At 41.2% G+C, this 16,737-nt stretch overlaps 1 protein-coding gene across 3 annotated transcripts; it reads left to right on the top strand.

The window, feature by feature from the left end:
- The first annotated feature begins 6,187 nt into the window (after positions 1-6,187).
- On the top strand, positions 6,188-16,286 carry LOC308106150 (butyrophilin subfamily 3 member A2-like). 3 transcript variants are annotated; one of them, XM_080457201.1, is made up of 8 exons: positions 6,188-6,209; positions 8,980-9,428; positions 10,427-10,663; positions 11,592-11,696; positions 12,062-12,388; positions 13,484-13,771; positions 14,440-14,571; positions 14,902-16,286. In XM_080457201.1, the coding sequence occupies exons 2-8, from the start codon at positions 9,308-9,310 to the stop codon at positions 15,015-15,017; spliced, it is 1,326 nt and encodes a 441-aa protein (XP_080313327.1). In that variant the 5' UTR covers positions 6,188-6,209; positions 8,980-9,307; the 3' UTR covers positions 15,018-16,286. The 3 variants fall into 3 exon arrangements, with proteins under 3 accessions (XP_080313327.1, XP_080313326.1, XP_080313328.1); XM_080457200.1 differs by lacking the exon at positions 6,188-6,209 and adding an exon at positions 7,021-7,135; XM_080457202.1 differs by lacking the exon at positions 6,188-6,209 and adding an exon at positions 7,036-7,135 and having other exon boundaries at positions 8,980-9,018.
- The last annotated feature ends 451 nt before the right edge of the window (positions 16,287-16,737 follow it).

Below are 16,737 nucleotides of genomic sequence, written 5' to 3'. Positions count from 1 at the left end.
CTTAAGGAACACAAAAAAGCTACTTAACCACTTAAACCCTACTTTAAGGCTAAAAGGATAACACAAAAAAGTCCTGGGGACTGGTTTCCATTGTGGTTAATTCATGTATTCAATTCATCAACATAGCATATTAACACATTAATACATGTCATCAACAAATACAAGTAATACATTTAGTGGTTCATTATTCAAATAATATGTTAATAAAGTACATGTACAGTATATTAAGCATCACTGAAAGTTATTACAATATAAAGTACTATATTGTTAAATATTTATGTTTAAATGTCATCTTACTCACATCTATCTGTGTTGTTCTAAATTGGGCTTCATTGATGCGGATTGCCTGAGCTGTTGTCTGATCTAGTCTGGCTTTAACAATGTCTCCTCCCCGCAAGCATATAGTTTTGACCTAATTGTGAAAGTGTGTGCATATATAGTGCATGTGCTCACAAACACACGTGGAGAATGACCTAATACTCAAATGTTCATGTCAAGGACCCCCACAGACTTATCCTTTCGGTTTATTGTGGAAACCCCCAATGAATTATTTTCTCTCTCTTTTTCTTTCTCTTTCTCAAAATAAATTGTTATTATTTTTTGTTGTATTCTTCATAGTGGTGACACTGGTATGTTAGATTATTTATTTATTTATTAAAAAAATGTGTTTGCACAATAAAAACTGTACAAAGGTAACATTATTAAAAGACAGAAATAAGTGCAGGTGAAAAAGGAAACCCACATAGGGCTTATACAAGGTTCTCAACTAAAATAATAAACATGATGACAAACAATACCTTGTGTGCAGTTGAATTAATGTCACAAATAATGATAGTGGACATCATGGGTAGTGTGTGGTGAATTACACCTCGTTCTACACCTCGCATTTGAACACAGGATGTGTTAAAAATATAGCTTGTTACTTCCTTTCAGTGTGTTCTGGTTTCGGTATACCCAGTAATGGCCCCAGCATGTTGTGTGGTTGAAATAGTTTGATCTCTCTTCCTGTCTCTCTCTCCTCCTCTCACCCCCCCCCCCCTCTACTGGTGGCAGTGTAAGGGAACATTAAAATGTAGTAGTTATACATTTTGAATAGATATGTAAAAGATCTGAAAGTGTTTTCAGTGCATCTTTGCTTTTATAATTACATTCTCTAAGAAATGGTATGTCCCCCTCTTCAACCAGACATTTTAACCATGTAATTATTTAAAAACAACCTGTAATAACCACATGAACCCTTGAATCCCTATTCTGGACATGCTGAGTACTCATGAGCATCCGGCAAAAATAAATGAGATCCAAGTATGTGTCATAGTTTATGATCTCCAGTAATCAGACTCTCCAAAATCGGGATAGGCATCCTCAGACACCTTAGAGTCTAAGGGGGTCCGACAATGCCTATGCCAATTTGTTGTATCATGTATCATGGTCTTCATCATGTCAGTATCATATGGTCAGTATCATGTCAATATCATGGTCAGTATCATGTCAATATCATGGTCAGTATCATGTCAATATCATGGTCAGTATCATGTCAATATCATGGTCAGTGTCATGTCAATATCATGGTCAGTATCATGTCAATATCATGGTCAGTATCATGTCAATATCATGGTCAGTATCATGTCAATATCATGGTCAGTATCATGTCAATATCATGGTCAATATCATGGTCAGTATCATGTTGGGGGGCGGCCATAGCTGAGTGGTTAGTGAGCCCGCCTAGGGAGCCAGAGGCCCTGGTTGCCCCATGTACGATTCCAGGCCACGCCAGCATATGTGTCGATGAAATGAAATTTGTCCCTGAGCAAGACTCTTAACCCCTAATTGCTCACAGGCCCTCATTGGAAACAAGCCCGCAAGGACTTTCATGAACGTCCTGTTAAAAGGAATTATCCTTATGTCAATATCATGTCAATATCATGTCAATATCATGTCAATATCACGGTCAATATCATGTCCATATCATGGTCAATATCATGGTCAGTATCATGTCAATATCATGGTCAGTATCATGTCAATAAAACAAAGGTATGGCTCGCAACTCACTTTGATGCTCCAGGTTTTATTTCACAATACAGCTGATACGACGTTTCGACCCTTTCGGTCTTTTTCAAGTATAAACAAGAACAGGAAATGACCTCTTTTTTATACAGGAACAAATGATTTTGGTTACCAGCCCCACCTGGTGATCAGGGGCGGTACCAAGACTTAATCAACATTTTGTCAAGAGACAACTTATCAAAAGATTGTTTTATTATTACTGTTTTTACAGTTTAAAGCTCAGCGCCAAGGAACGGAGGATGTGCGTTGTCTATGTTTCTCAGTATCATGTCAATATCATGGTCAATATCATGGTCAGTATCATGTCAGCATCATGGTCAATATCATGGTCAGCATCATGGTCAGTATCATGTCAGTGTCCAGAGGGAAGCACGCACATCCAAACAAAAATGTACAGGTGCTGAACTAAAATACGTACATTAGAAGAGGAAGGGACACCTTCGCACACCATGTAATAGCTCCCAGTAGAACATTTATTTCACAACTTTTTGACCCTAGCGGGTCTTCATCGGGTCTGATAAAATACAGGCAATAGGCGTGTTATACAAACAGAGGACAGCATCGCAATCAATAGCAGCTGTTGTGAATGATTAACCACTGACACATCCAACCGATCTACAAGCTCAGGCTGCACTGGCTAGTGCTGCCGGCAGTAAAGCTGTCATTCAGAGGGAGAACGATTCTCCAGTTGAAGAGGGGAGTCAAGGGTGGGGTGGTTAAACAACATCAGTAATGCATAATAATGCAATAATAATACAAGGTTAAAAGTCAATTTGGAAAAATAGAGAGAACTCCTTAAAAAATATATTTAAAAACGCCTAGATGTAATGACCAAAGTACAATGAACAAATGTAATTAGGTACAGCAAATGCATTACAAAATAAAAATAAAAACGAAGCAAGAACAATAAAAATGCAAAAAGATTCAAGGCAAATGATGACAAATATATGTGAATAAAGTAATAAAATCGGGAGAATGTTCACAGAAATAGCTTGACATCAAATTCCTCGTTGAGCCCGTTAGGATCCATATAGAATTAAGTGTATAAATGTAAAAGGCTTCACGTTGAAGAATACTTGTTTTAGTCTAGGATCTGTCTCAATTATATACCAATATTTATGTAAGATCTTTCTAATTCAAAGCCCATAGATGAGTATCTAGTAATACAGAAGGAACTAGAAAAAGTGCTCCTCGGACCACAGGTCTCCGCCAGGTCAGGTAGGTTATTGTGTCCTCCTGGTGGCGCTATAATAGGCCAATGTGAAAAGGGTGCGTGTTCTTAGGCTTTTCACTGCAATCGGACACTGCATTCATGATTTGAGGCATTTTGTTCCAAAAATGTGTTTTGCAAAATTAGACCTGCTGGTGGCGCTACAACAAGCCAATGGTAAAAGCCATTTCTTCCTCGGCCTAATAGAAATGTGCGTGTGAAATTTCATGGAAATCCAAGCTGCGTTCATGATTTGAGGCATTTTGTTGAAAACGGACCAATCCTGCAAACTTTGGAAGCCAATCTTAGGCAATCAGGATGTAATATGGGAAATCGGATAGATCCGTGTTGATCACATGACTATAGAGATACTGTGTACCGATTTGTGTGATGTTTGGACAAAATCTGTAGGAGTAGTATTAATAAATGTGTTTTGCACAAATCGGCCTCCTGGTGGCGCTATAACAGGCCAATCTGAAACATTTGGGCCAGAGGTTCTGACTTGGCATCCAGGGAGTGTGTGTGCAGTTTCGCAGCGGCCGGGCCAACGGTGCCGGAGATTAGGTGGTAACGGACGGACAGGACACACGGACGGACGGACGGACGGACGGACGGACGGACAGGGGGTAAAACATACTCTCTCGCCATGCCTTTCGGCCTGGCGGAGACAATAATTACTTTTTGCTGTATGCATGTAGCAGGAATCAGACATTCCTCCTGTGTGACAGACTCAAAACGTTTAGAAGCGATGTCAATCCATTCTGGTTTATACCCTTGTGTCAAAAATCGGTTTGTCAGTATCATGTCAGAATCATGGTCAGAATCATGTCAGTATCATGTCGGTATCATGTCAGTATCATGGTTAGTATCATGTCAGTATCATGGTTAGTATCATGTCAGTATCATGGTCAGTATCATGGTCAGTATCATGGTCAGTATCATGTCAGTAGCATGGTCAGTATCATGATCAGTATCATGTCGGTATCATGTCAGTATCATGGTTAGTATCATGTCAGTATCATGGTCAGTATCATGGTCAGTATCATAGTCAGTATCATGGTCAGTATCATGTCAGTATCATGTCAGTATCATGGTCATGTCAGTATCATGTCAGTATCATGGTGTGCTGTGCAAACGTCCCTTCCTTCTTCTCCAGTATCATGATTCTGACATGATGACCATGAATGATATGAAGACATAACTAGAAAAAGTGCTCCTCGGAGCACAGGTCTCCGCCAGGTCAGGTAGGTTATTGTGGCCTCCTGGTGGTGCTATAATAGGCCAATGTGAAAAGGGTGGCATTTCTTCCTCGGCCTAGTGGGAATGTGCATGCATTCATGATTTGAGGCATTTTGTTCCAAAAATGTGTTTTGCTAAAGTAGACCTGCTGGTGGCGCTATAACAGGGCAATGTGAAAAGGGTGGCATTTCTTCCGCGGCCTAGTGGGAATGTGCGTGCACATTTTCAGGGAAATCGGACAGATGCGTCTTGATCACATGACTATAGAGATACTGTGTACTGATTTGCGTGATGTTTGGATAAAATCTGAAGGATTAATATCCAAAAATGTATTTGACATAAGTCGGCCTCCTGGTGGCGCTGTAAAAAGCAGATGTGAAAAATGCAGTGCAGATGTTTTTCCTTGGCTTCTAGGGAGTGTGCGTGCAAAGTTTCACGCAGATCGGTGCAGTTATAGTTAAAAATGCAAATCTGCCTGTTATAGCGCCACCATGAGGCTGATTTGAAAAGTTTTAAGTGGCATTTCTTCCTCGGCCTAGTGTGAATGTGCGTGTGCAATTTTATGGAAATGGCAAGCTGCGTTCATGATTTGAGGCAGTTTGTTCAAAACTCACCAATCCTGCAAACTTTGGAAGCCAACCTTAGCCAATGAGGATGGAATATGTGAAATTGAACAGATCCGGGTTGATCACATGACTATAGAGATACTGTGTACCGATTTGCATGACGTTTAGTTAAAAGCTGTAGGAGTAATAGGAAAAAATGGGTTTTGCACACATCGGCCTCCAGGTGGCGCTATAACAGGCCCATGTGAAAAATGTGGGGCAGAGGTTCTGAATTGGCATCCAGGGAGTGGGTGTGCACAGTTTCGCAGTGACCTGGCCAACGGTGCCGGAGATTAGCTGCTAACACACAGACAGGACGGACACACGGACACACACACACGGACACACACACGGACGGACGGACGGACGGACGGACAGGGGGCAAAACATACTCTCTCGCCATGCCTTTCGGCCTGGCGGAGACAATGACATGGAGACATAATGACCAGACACAATGACCAGTACCATGGAGACATAATGAACAGTACCATGACATCCCTGTCACACAGTGCTGTGTAGTGGGCCTGATGTGACAGCTAGGGCCTGGCTATCAGGCAAGCACTTGTTACTGAAGAAACTCCAGCCAGGCTGGTCCAGCCTATCTGTTTCTCTCTCATGCACGCACGCACGCACACACACACTCGCAGACACACACACACACACACACACACACACACACACACACACACACACACACACACACACACACACACAAAGGTTCAACATCAACAGCAGCAGCAGCAGCACGTTGTTGTCACAGAAACTCCTCCTTCTGGTTTAGTGAGGAAATCCCCTTCACATCAGTCTTTCTCGCTCTCTTTCACACCCACGAGTGCGCGCACAGTCCGCACACACACGCACTGTCTGTCTATCTGTCTATCTGTCTGTCTGTCTGTCTGTCTGTCTGTCTGTCTGTCTGTCTGTCTCTCTCTCTCTCTCTCTCTCTCTCTCTCTCTCTCTCTCTCTCTCTCTCTCTCTCTCTCTCTCTCTCTCGCACGCACGCACGCACGCGGGCACATGTCAGTACATGCAGCCTGTTACAGGTACACGGCAAGGCAAGCAGGCGCAGCAGTTATAAGAAGCAGGACAAGGTAACTCCAATCGTAACCTCTCCCTCCGCTGTATAGCTCTATTCCTCCGAGGTGGAAAGACTGGTGATGCGAGGTTAGTATAGCTCCGAGATGAGGTTCCACTGCGCAGGCTGCAGGCAGAGTGCGACACTGGCAAACGGTGCCCCAATATTGTTGATTCTTACCTTTTTCCGCACATCGTATTAAAAAAGTAAAGGTTAGCCCCCCTGCTCTCAGATGTTTGACATTGTAGCGGTCAAGAAAAAAATTACAACGGGTTGAAACAAACGTTTAAATCGCTTATTTAGTCAGTCAACCCCCGTCCGCATGCGCAGTACTGCTCCCGTTAAGGTTGCATTGGGAAAACATGGCACAGGCTGACTAAAAACGCTTGTTTCAACCCGTTGGTTAAACTTTCTTGACCGCTACAATGTGATACATCCTAGAGCAGGGGGGTATGCCTTTACCTTTTGGATACGATGTGCGGAAAGGGGTAAGAATCAACAATATTTGCCAATATTCGCCGGTGTCGCACTCTGCCGGCAGCCTACGCAGCGGAACCTCATCTCTGAGAGCTACACAGCAGAGGGAGAGGCTAAACAAAAGGGAGAGAGGGATAGTAGTGAGGGTGGGAGACACTTTTTCCTCCGAGGTGGAAAGACTGGTGATGCGAGGTTAGGAGACACTAGAGACTCAATAAATTAGAACAAGACTCTCCTAAACTAACATGATTTCAACTATAGATGTTTGGGACAATATGGAGGCCAACAAAATGATTAAGATTGAAAACTAAAGTCAAACTAAAATGCTCCTCCCACTTTCATTTGGACGGCTGGGGGACTTCCATCTGGAAGAGTCTGAGAGGAGGCGAGGAAATGTATAGTCATATTATTATACACGATTAACACACTGTAAAGCATCTTTATTATTACCCCAGACCATATGAGGTAGGTTTTTATAACGTGTGCATGCTGCATGTTACACTTTTATTTTAATTTATTGTCAAGGTTTAGAGGTTTAGGAAACGCCGTTATGATAACAGCAATCAGTCAACGCCTTAACGGACTTAGTTAATCATTAACCATATGGATCAGGATGTAATATGTTTTGTTGCTATGTGGAGGTAAGATGCTGCACATTACCTGCCTGTATTTTAATATCTATTTTTCCGAGCTGCGGAGTAGCTTACATAGTAGCTCTGGTCTTAGAAGGAGCTAAGGAGAACTCCTAGCTGTATAGCAAACATCTAACTATTTCAGGAAGTTTGGAAACAAAGACAATTACAGTAGAATATCATAGAATAGGTAGGTTGACAGTGGTGGAAAAAAGGTAGGCTACTCAAGTTTTGTACTTAAGTAAAAGTATCAATACTGCAATGTAGAAATACTCAAGCACAGGGAAGTAGCCTATACGGTTCAATAAAAGGTCACAACGCGTCGCATCGAGATGCATTCATGTGAGCTGTAGATCGGCTATTTTCAAATAGCCAAAGTTTATATGGGGCTGAAGTGGTTAATGTATGTTTTTTAATAATCTAAATAATCTAAATCTATATACGAAGTAAAAGTACTAAAGTTTTCAAATAATTGTAGTGGAGTAAAAGTAGGCTACAATATTTGCCTCTGAGATGTAGTGGAGTAGAAGTAAAATTTCTGAAAACTGGAGATACTCCAGTAAAGTAAAAAATACCTCAACATTGTACTTAAGTACAGTACTTAGGCTACAATGTACTTAGTTACTTTACACCACCAGTTGGATAAAAGGATAACTAATGATCTGGCATTAGAACAAAATGAAATCATTTAAGAGAAATGCGGTAGGCCAGGCCTATATAAACACCTGACATGATGATGACACCCTCACATGACAAATACATTATACAAAGTTTGTTACTGAACTATAGTGTAAACTGTCCCACTAGCTGTGCGTTTTTTCTTTTGCCATTTAAGCATGTACAGGCACTTCATGTCTTATTGTGTAATATAGATATACTGTACAGATATTGTATGATATTGTATCCTGATTCCTGTTTTACGCATACTGTAGTGAATAGTGATCTATTGTATGGCAGCATGGTTGCTCCATTGAGTTATTTCAAGTTCAAGCTGAAATGTAACTGCATGGCCTACAGAACAACACAATTTTGTTTTAGAAATCAACCACGTTTTAATAATTTTGTTCGTGTAAATTCATTGTAAATTATCCTATAGCGCCACCTTTTGGTCACAATAGACAATAGGGTTTTCAGTTTAAGATGGAAGCCCTTCTGACTTCAGTGAGGATCTCATTCAACAAGCTATGTGGACACTTGATTGAACAGTTGTTTCCCTGAGGTCCATTAACCACTTAATACATACAAAATAGCGGAAACAGACGATCTACAAGTTCACAACATGTCGTGAGATGTGACACATTGTGTGATTGTAGATCAGCTATTTTTGAAAAAAAAATGGCTTAAGTGTTAGATTTGTAACTACTTATTGAATATTAAATGTACGTACAATAATAAAAATAACGATATACAGTTTAATACTGTTGACCAAGTAGGTATAAGTTAGCCTGGTAAACCCTCCCTCCGGAAATCTCATTTGTAATTTATTTCAAATGCAATTGAGATTTTCGGAGGGAGGGGGGTTTACCAGGCTAGGTATAAGTCATACGACGGAAGACTGCTTAGACATATAATTGCACAACCAGATTTGAATGAAGTAATGGGCTGAAACTCTTATACGAGGTGTTCTAGAATAGATAGTCATTTGTGTGATTCCATTTGATTTGTTTTATTTTTCAGAGATCCAGCATGCATGTGCCTGCTGCCAGCTGAGAGACTGTATGTGGCTTGGATGTAAACAATATGAGACACATGGACTGCTGCTAAACTAGATATGATGCATACCCACATCTGAGAAAATAGACCAACTCATCTATGACACAGGGACAGTTTTGGACGTAGATGGAGATTTCTTATTTAATTTTTTACAACAAATTGGCCAGATGTCCTGGATATCAGTTCCGTTCTTAACTGAACAGAAGTAAAACGTCCAAGAAATAATCTTTAAAATGTATTATTGATCCGCGACCGCGCCCAAAACTGTCCTCATACCTGCTCAGCTGACACCATGGGATGTGGTTTCGTCTTCCCGTTGGGAGACATTGGTGTATTTACTAATTCATGTTCCCTGGCAACCAATGCCATCTACACTGCTGTCATTTGCCTTCTATTGATCCCGTTCAATGCAGGTAATTGACTAGATCTTTCTTCTTTCGTGTCTCGTCATCAAATGTCCAGCTCAATGGCATGCAGCCACGCCTTTGCCTCTGGTCCCACTTGGAAGAGTCCGGCCTCTGAAGGTGGTCTATACAGGGAACGGGTGGTGATTATGTGTTTGGCAGTCTGCTCAAGCTCCCTGCACTCACATGCTGCGCTGTCTGCCAGGCCCCACTTCTTCATAGACCTACATTTGAAGCAGCCGACCCCGACATAAGCAGTTCAGCAGGGTCCATTGCCCGGGTCCCGGATGTAACGGCAGAGACTTGTGGCCCCAGCCGACACACAATCATGCCCCCAAGATGTTGCCAGCCATTCATTTCTAGATATGTCCTAAGGGATAGAACTAAGAACTAAGTGCTCCATCTATATGTCAACAAGATGTCATCAAAAAAGTTAAATAATGGCGATATATCGGCCTAACTAATACATATCAGCACTCTGGCTCTAATTAACAAAGACGGGGTGTAATAACTGCACTTTTCATGATTTGACTGGTATCGCATTGTGTTGTAGGCACAATGACAATAGAGGCGCATGTGCGATGCGTTGTGAACTTGTAGATCGGCTAATTCTGGCAAATGTTCTCCCCAGAATAGGTTGGGGTTCAAATGGTAAAGCCTACTGCAACTACTTTTTACTACTACTATTACTACTGCTACTACTGCTACTACTACTGCTTCTACTACTGCTTCTACTTCTGCTACTACTACTGCTATTACTACTGCTACTACTAATGCTGCTACTACTACTATATTATTATTCTACTAACCTATTATGACTACTGGCACTTCTGCTGTCGCTAAAAGTACTAATATGTCTTTAATACTACTACTACTACTGAACATCACACTACATTCAATTTGCATCTCCCAAATAAATACAAAATAATAATTATATTATTATTACTATTGTTATCACAACTTAACCCAGCACTGCATGTATTTTGTTTTTCTATTTTCCTTCAAAGATCAGTTCAAGGTGAGCGCTTTGTCCCAGACAATAAGAGCATCGGTTGGCGATGACGTCATGCTACCGTGTCACCTAGACCCTCCCACCGACGCAACAGATATCACACTGGAGTGGTCCAGAGCGGACCTGAACCCACGCTTCGTCCACGTGGAACGCGACGGCCGCGAGCTGGCCGACGAGAAGAACGGCCTGTACGAAGGAAGGACGACGTTACTGAAAGCAGAACTGAAAAGAGGTGACTGTCTGTCTGTTACTGCCTGTCACAATTATTACATCATCACCTAATCACAATGATTTAAGATAATTGCAATTATTTGACATAATCGTATCCATGTTGAATAATGTTCATACATGTTAAAAAATCGCAGATATAGCAGATCAGATGCGACACGTTGTCAGCTTGTAGATCGGCTATTTCCGCTATTTTGTATTTAAGTAACTTTAAACAACTTTATTGTCACATCACAGGTTTACAGGTGTAAAACAGTGGGTGAAATTTGTTTTCATGCTCCATAGTTTTGTTATTTACATAATAAGAGAAAGGTAAGCAAAAGAGGGGGGGGCAGGGGGATTAAGGGAAGAGGGGGAAAGATAAATAAATAAAAACATCAACATGTATTACACCTAGTATATCTATCTGGTGTGGTATGTACCTGAGGTTAGACATAAGGTGATTGAGGTCATTTCTTTGTATATTTAAGTTATTTATCATATCCTCCCCCTGCATTTTTTTTTACAAAGCCTAAAAGCCAAACAGAAATGTAATTATTATTTTCCAATTCACGTTCAATGGCAAAGTATTTTAATGACAATTAAAGGAGGAGTTCACCCAAAGAATTACTTACTTTCTATCAATTATACACCCCATGAAGCCTTGATTTCATGGATTTATTTTTGTTTTTGTGGCATTCCTAAGACAATAATTTGATGACCGTGTGTATTTCCGGTAGGAGACACAAATAATCTACTTTGTGTCTCCTACCGGATACATTAGCCGGTAGGAGACGGGAATCAAATTATTAGCTTAGGAATGCGACACAAACAAAAAATAATCCATGGATTCAAGGCTTCATAGGGTGTGCAATTGATAGAAAATACATACTTTTTTGGGTGAACTCCTCCTTTAATCATGAGGTAACATGTCATAATGGTGACTGTTCTAGGTGACGTGTCGCTGTTCATCTCCACTGTGAACGCCTCTGATCAGGCCGAATACAGATGCTTCATTCCCTCTCTGGGACTGGAGTCTTTCATTCAGCTGCATATTGGTAAGAAACTATCGATAATTTTCTTGGAGAGTAGTCTATCGATTACTTTTCTATGGAGAAAATGATTACTAGTTAATGATGTCAGCAATCTATGATCATCATCACCCTGTCAGAGCTATGAGGTCAGCTGACCAGTCGCTTCTGGTTTTACCATGAACCTGACAGAAAACCAAGGGTGACTGACACGCCTTTGCGGTGGCCGCCCCTAGACTTTGGAATAACCTTCCCCTCTATATTAGATCTGCCCTCTATATTAGATTTCATCTCCATATTGACAAACAGATAACCAACTTCAACTTTTATAAATTAAATTAAAAATAAATGAAATAAAAGTAGTACTGCTGTTTGTAATGTGCATTTTCCAGGAGCCACCCAGCGTGTGTTTTCATTGGTCGGTGAAGACGTCGTTCTGCCCCGCCTGCTAAAACCCCTCACTGACGTCAGCGACCTGATCTTGGAGTGGTCGCGAGCTGACGTGAGCCCCGTGGCGTACGTGTACGTCTATCGCCACCGCAGCGAGTTGGTGGACCAGAAGAATCCGGCGTACGCACGAAGGACCTACCTGTTCGGGGAGGAGCTGAAACACGGGAACGTCTCACTGAGACTGAACCGGGTGAGACTCTCGGATGAGGGCAACTACAGGTGTTACATCCCCTCCCTCGGCAAGGAGTCTCATATCCAGCTGGTCGTAGGTGAGGAGGTTGGGAAGGTTTCTGGACAACCAGGAATCAATGTTAGATTTGACTACAATTGCATTTTACTCACATTCTTTAACCACATCAACGTCCCAAACCGTTACTTTTCAGGAAATGAAAAAAAAAAAGAACCTGTGTTCCAATGGATCTAGCGTAGTTATTATTTAGTCACAAGCTCTTGGTCTCTCACTTTTCATTGGTTCAAATTGCATGTTTTATGTTGTTTATGTCTGTGCTCTGTAATTCTTTCCTTCTCTCTCTCTCTCTCTCTCTCTCTCTAGTAGTGCATCTCACTTCATGTTTGTAGTAGTGCTCTTATTTGTACAGTACAGTGGAACAATAATAATAAGGAATAAGCTTACAGGAAGTAAGTCAACAGTGGAACAATAACCCTGAGACCGTGTAAGCCCCAGTATTTATCTAATTCAGTGGTGTTGGTGGAGGGCGAATCAATCAATGAATTATTACAAATAATAAAATGACAACAATGACTACAGCGACTGACAAATCACACAGGGACAGGAGTGGTAATGATTGTAATTAAACTTGATTTTTGGTTTCATGTTGTGAGTCACTGTACACAATTTGAAAGTTGATTATTCAAAGCAGAGAACATTATTTCTGTTTGTTGACTTTGTCACATGGCTGTATTCACATGATATGCTAAATTACTGTTGTGATTTGATTTATTTGGTCATAATATGTTCTTCCCAATATGATTATTTTAACTGGACTCGTGGCAAAACCACAACCTTGCCCTATTCATGCCTTAACCACTTGAACCCCAGCATCCATATTCTGGTGGGAACATTAGCTGAAAATAGACGATCTACAAGCTTGCAACACAATGTGTTGCGACGTGTTTTGAGCTTGTAGATCGGCTATTTTTGGCAAAGAGATTTGGCGTAGAGGGGAAAAAGCGGCCCAAGTACAGAGCCAGCCAACTCAGATCTGTTTTACTAAGTATAGAGGGTTTAAGTGGTTAAATCACACAAATAACTTTCATCACTTAACACAGGTTTGATAACGACGTGCATTTTCTTTCCATCGTTCTGAAACCAAGCCTGTGGAATCTTCCTTGTACTCCAACAGGTTCTGCCCCCTCTCCTGAAATCCTCTTGGTTGGTAAGAATGAAGAGGCTGATGGAGTGGTTCTCCAGTGTGACTCTAAAGGCTGGTATCCACAACCTGAGCTGTCCTGGCTGGACGGTGGAGGACAGCTTCTCCCTGCTGGACCCTCAGAGACGGTCAGAGGTGCTGACGGTCTCTACACGGTCAGACGCAACGTCACTGTGAAGAAGACTCACTGCAACACCTTCACCTGTAGAGTTCAACAACACAACATCAGCCAAACCAGAGAGAAAGACATTCGTATTCCTGGTAAGCGTTGCTAATTACTTTTATTTGTTTTATTCTTCAGGAGGAATTGAGTGGGTTTTTAAAATAAGTGTTGTGTCCCTTTCATAGACTTCAGGATCAAATGTACTGCTCCCCCTGAGTTTAAAACAGAATTGAAGTTTTATCACTGAGTGTCGTGTGTACCAGGTTCTCAAAGTGGGATCCGGGGACCCCCAGGGGTCCTTTAGGGGGTTTCAGGAGTCCCCATCAAAATGAGGAACAGTTTATTCGGAAATAGCCAATCTGTGAGCTTGTAGGTCGTCGGCTATTGTTTAAAATACTGACATTGCCAGATAATTCCTTTAGATAATATAGCATTAACTTACAGTATACATAAATATGTAACTTAATTCATTAATTAATTTATGACATTATTGGGGTTTCTTGTAATCAGGTTAACAGTTAACAGTTAACAGTTTTAGCTTTGTTGTAACATGGAAAGAGGAGAGTGGAAATGGAACAATAAATGTGTTTATCTAAATGTGTTCATTGGCTGTGTGTGTGTGTGTGTGTGTGTGTGTGTGTGTGTGTGTGTGTGTGTGTGTGTGTGTGTGTGTGTGTGTGTGTGTGTGTGTGTGTGTGTGTGTGTGTGTGTGTGTGTGTGTGTGTGTGTGTGTGTGTGCGCGTGCGTGTGTTTGTGTGTGTTTCAGAGGAATTATTTTCTGTGAATTCAGGTTGGACAGAAGGTTTCTCTGTGGGGTTTGTGGTTGGATTTCTACTATCTCTACTATTATCATCAGCAGTAGCACTGGTTGTCATCAGATATCACAGCGATCTACTTGGTAAGTTTATCACTTATGCAAATATGCAAATGTTTGCCTATTGTGACTTGCCTAGAATAGGGATGCTAGGGTTCAAGTGGTTTAATTCAGAAGCAGAAGGGGGCGATACAAATAGTGAGTCTGATATATAACCACCTAAAGAAATGCATTTGTCTTGAATTTCAAGCTGAACCAAGATAAACTATGCATTTGTAATATCAATAGATAGATAATCCCCCATATCGTCAGTATATTGACCACAGCGTGATACAGATACTTGTTGTAGATCGACTAATACAAAGACAAATACAATCTTTGAACATTTTATGTTTTGATTCTGTCATGTGGTAGGCGTGCTTGGAAGAAGAGCAAGGTCGTATGGAAGGACAGAGGCCAGCCAGCAGGAGGACAGACCCCTGGAGAACATACAATCTATTAGTGATGCGCGGGCCGCGGACAGGTTATAGATTACGACGCAGTTATCGTGGGGCGGGCGAAGCGGGTCAACCTACGTAAGAAAAAAACCCCACCAAAACACTCTTCCTCTTTCTTGTGCGTGCGTGTGCGTGCACTCTCTCTCTCCCTCCCTCTGTCCCCCTCTCTCTCTCTCTCGGACGGGTTGGGGCGGGTTGGGCTCCCGTGCGGGACGGGCGGAACAGGTTATGAAACAACCAGACCTGTGCGCATCACTACAACCTATGGTTTGTGATGGTGGCACTTCACTGACCCCACAACAGGGTTCAAATCATCAGGACCCAGTCCAGGAGGTTAAGGGAACATGTCATTTGTCTGCCATGTGTTACAGTTTTTTCTTTTTCTTTCATGCAGTGTGTTGTGATTAGCTGATTGTGTGTATGTGTGTAGGTTAGCGTGCATTTTACAGTGCTGTGTGTGAGGTTCTATGTTTGTAGAAAAGGCCCCAAAGTTATAGATTTAAGCACTAAATTCTATGTATTATTTCGTTCTGATATTGCATTTACAGAGGTCTAACTGTTGACACTGATTGCCAAGCTAAAAGTATCCAAGTGCCTTTTATTCTGAAAGAGCGGGTCAAATCCCGTGAGAGTTTACCACGATCTGGTGGGATTTCAGTGAGAAATTCTAGAAGCCACAGACGTTCTCAGAAACATTCCTACGACAATTCAGAGTATTCAGTCGTCTTTTAAGATGTTAATTCAGTTTGTTGACACATGTTCATGAAGTTTGTAAAGTGCTAAGCTAATACCTGTTGCTAATATCTATTGTCTTAGCTCCATGTGTTGCATGTGTGCATGCCTGCCTGTCAGCAATGGCTGACGTTAAGAGATAATTATAGTTGGGTTACTTTATGCACTGTCGTTCTTTCACAAGCCCTTAATGGTTATTGAGAATAACTGCTGCATTTGATGTCTGGAGTTTATTGTATGTTTATTTGTCAAGTCATGTTGCATTCTGCCTAATTCAAGCTACACCATTTGACTGGTTTGATATGTGTTATTATTGGTACATTGTACTTTTATCAATGCACTTACATTTCTCTACATTCTGTTTATTTCCAGAAAACCACACACATTTCAAATAATTATTGTATGCCAAGCTGTTTACATGCACTGCTGCAAAGGAGCATTCCCTTCACTACAATGTTGGGGTTGTTAGTTACTGGAGTGTTGTAAGTTACGTTGTGAATGTACTCTGTGTGTGTAATTTGTACCGTTTTTATCCTGTGTCGTTCGTCAAGTAAACGTCTCTGCGTTTGATCTTGGGTTCTTGAGTTCCTGTGTTTGGATCCTAACACCAGTTCCTGACAACGTCCTTGATCCATACAATGAAAGGATTATCCACACTCTCTTCAGTTATATTATTAATGTATTTTTAATAGGTTCACAGCAGCAGCAGTCTATCTAAAGAAATGTCCTTGACCCACCACTGTAAATCATAATACATAGAAACCAATGTTAGGCAGATATAATATAATAATAATATTGTACTTTATTTTCTTCTTTTTTTACATTTTCAACTTTCTATATCAGTATATTTGTGTGAGTGGGAACAATTAGTAGGTTAGGGTGAGCTATTTGTTTTAAACTATTTTTATTTATTTAAGCGATTAGGAGTCCCGTTCGGTCCCCCTACAGTTCGCCCCTCCCGTTTTTATGTGAGAACTTCTGGGAACTCAGATTGAGTATTAATGAAAGGGTCTGGGAATCG

Source organism: Gymnoscopelus braueri, assembly GCF_963280865.1.
Source record: "Gymnoscopelus braueri genome assembly, chromosome: 18".
NCBI lineage: Eukaryota > Metazoa > Chordata > Actinopteri > Myctophiformes > Myctophidae > Gymnoscopelus > Gymnoscopelus braueri.
The sequence above is the reverse complement of the archived record's forward strand: the minus strand, read 5'-3'. Positions and strand labels throughout refer to the sequence as shown.

Excerpts from the sequence above, each read along its gene's own strand:
- LOC308106150 (XM_080457201.1), top strand. The coding sequence starts at position 9,308 with ATGGGATGTGGTTTCGTCTTCCCGTTGGGAGACATTGGTGTATTTACT. Across the intron at positions 9,429-10,426 it reads ATTGATCCCGTTCAATGCAG|ATCAGTTCAAGGTGAGCGCT; the intron begins GTAATTGACTAG and ends TTTCCTTCAAAG. Across the intron at positions 12,389-13,483 it reads TCATATCCAGCTGGTCGTAG|GTTCTGCCCCCTCTCCTGAA; the intron begins GTGAGGAGGTTG and ends GTACTCCAACAG.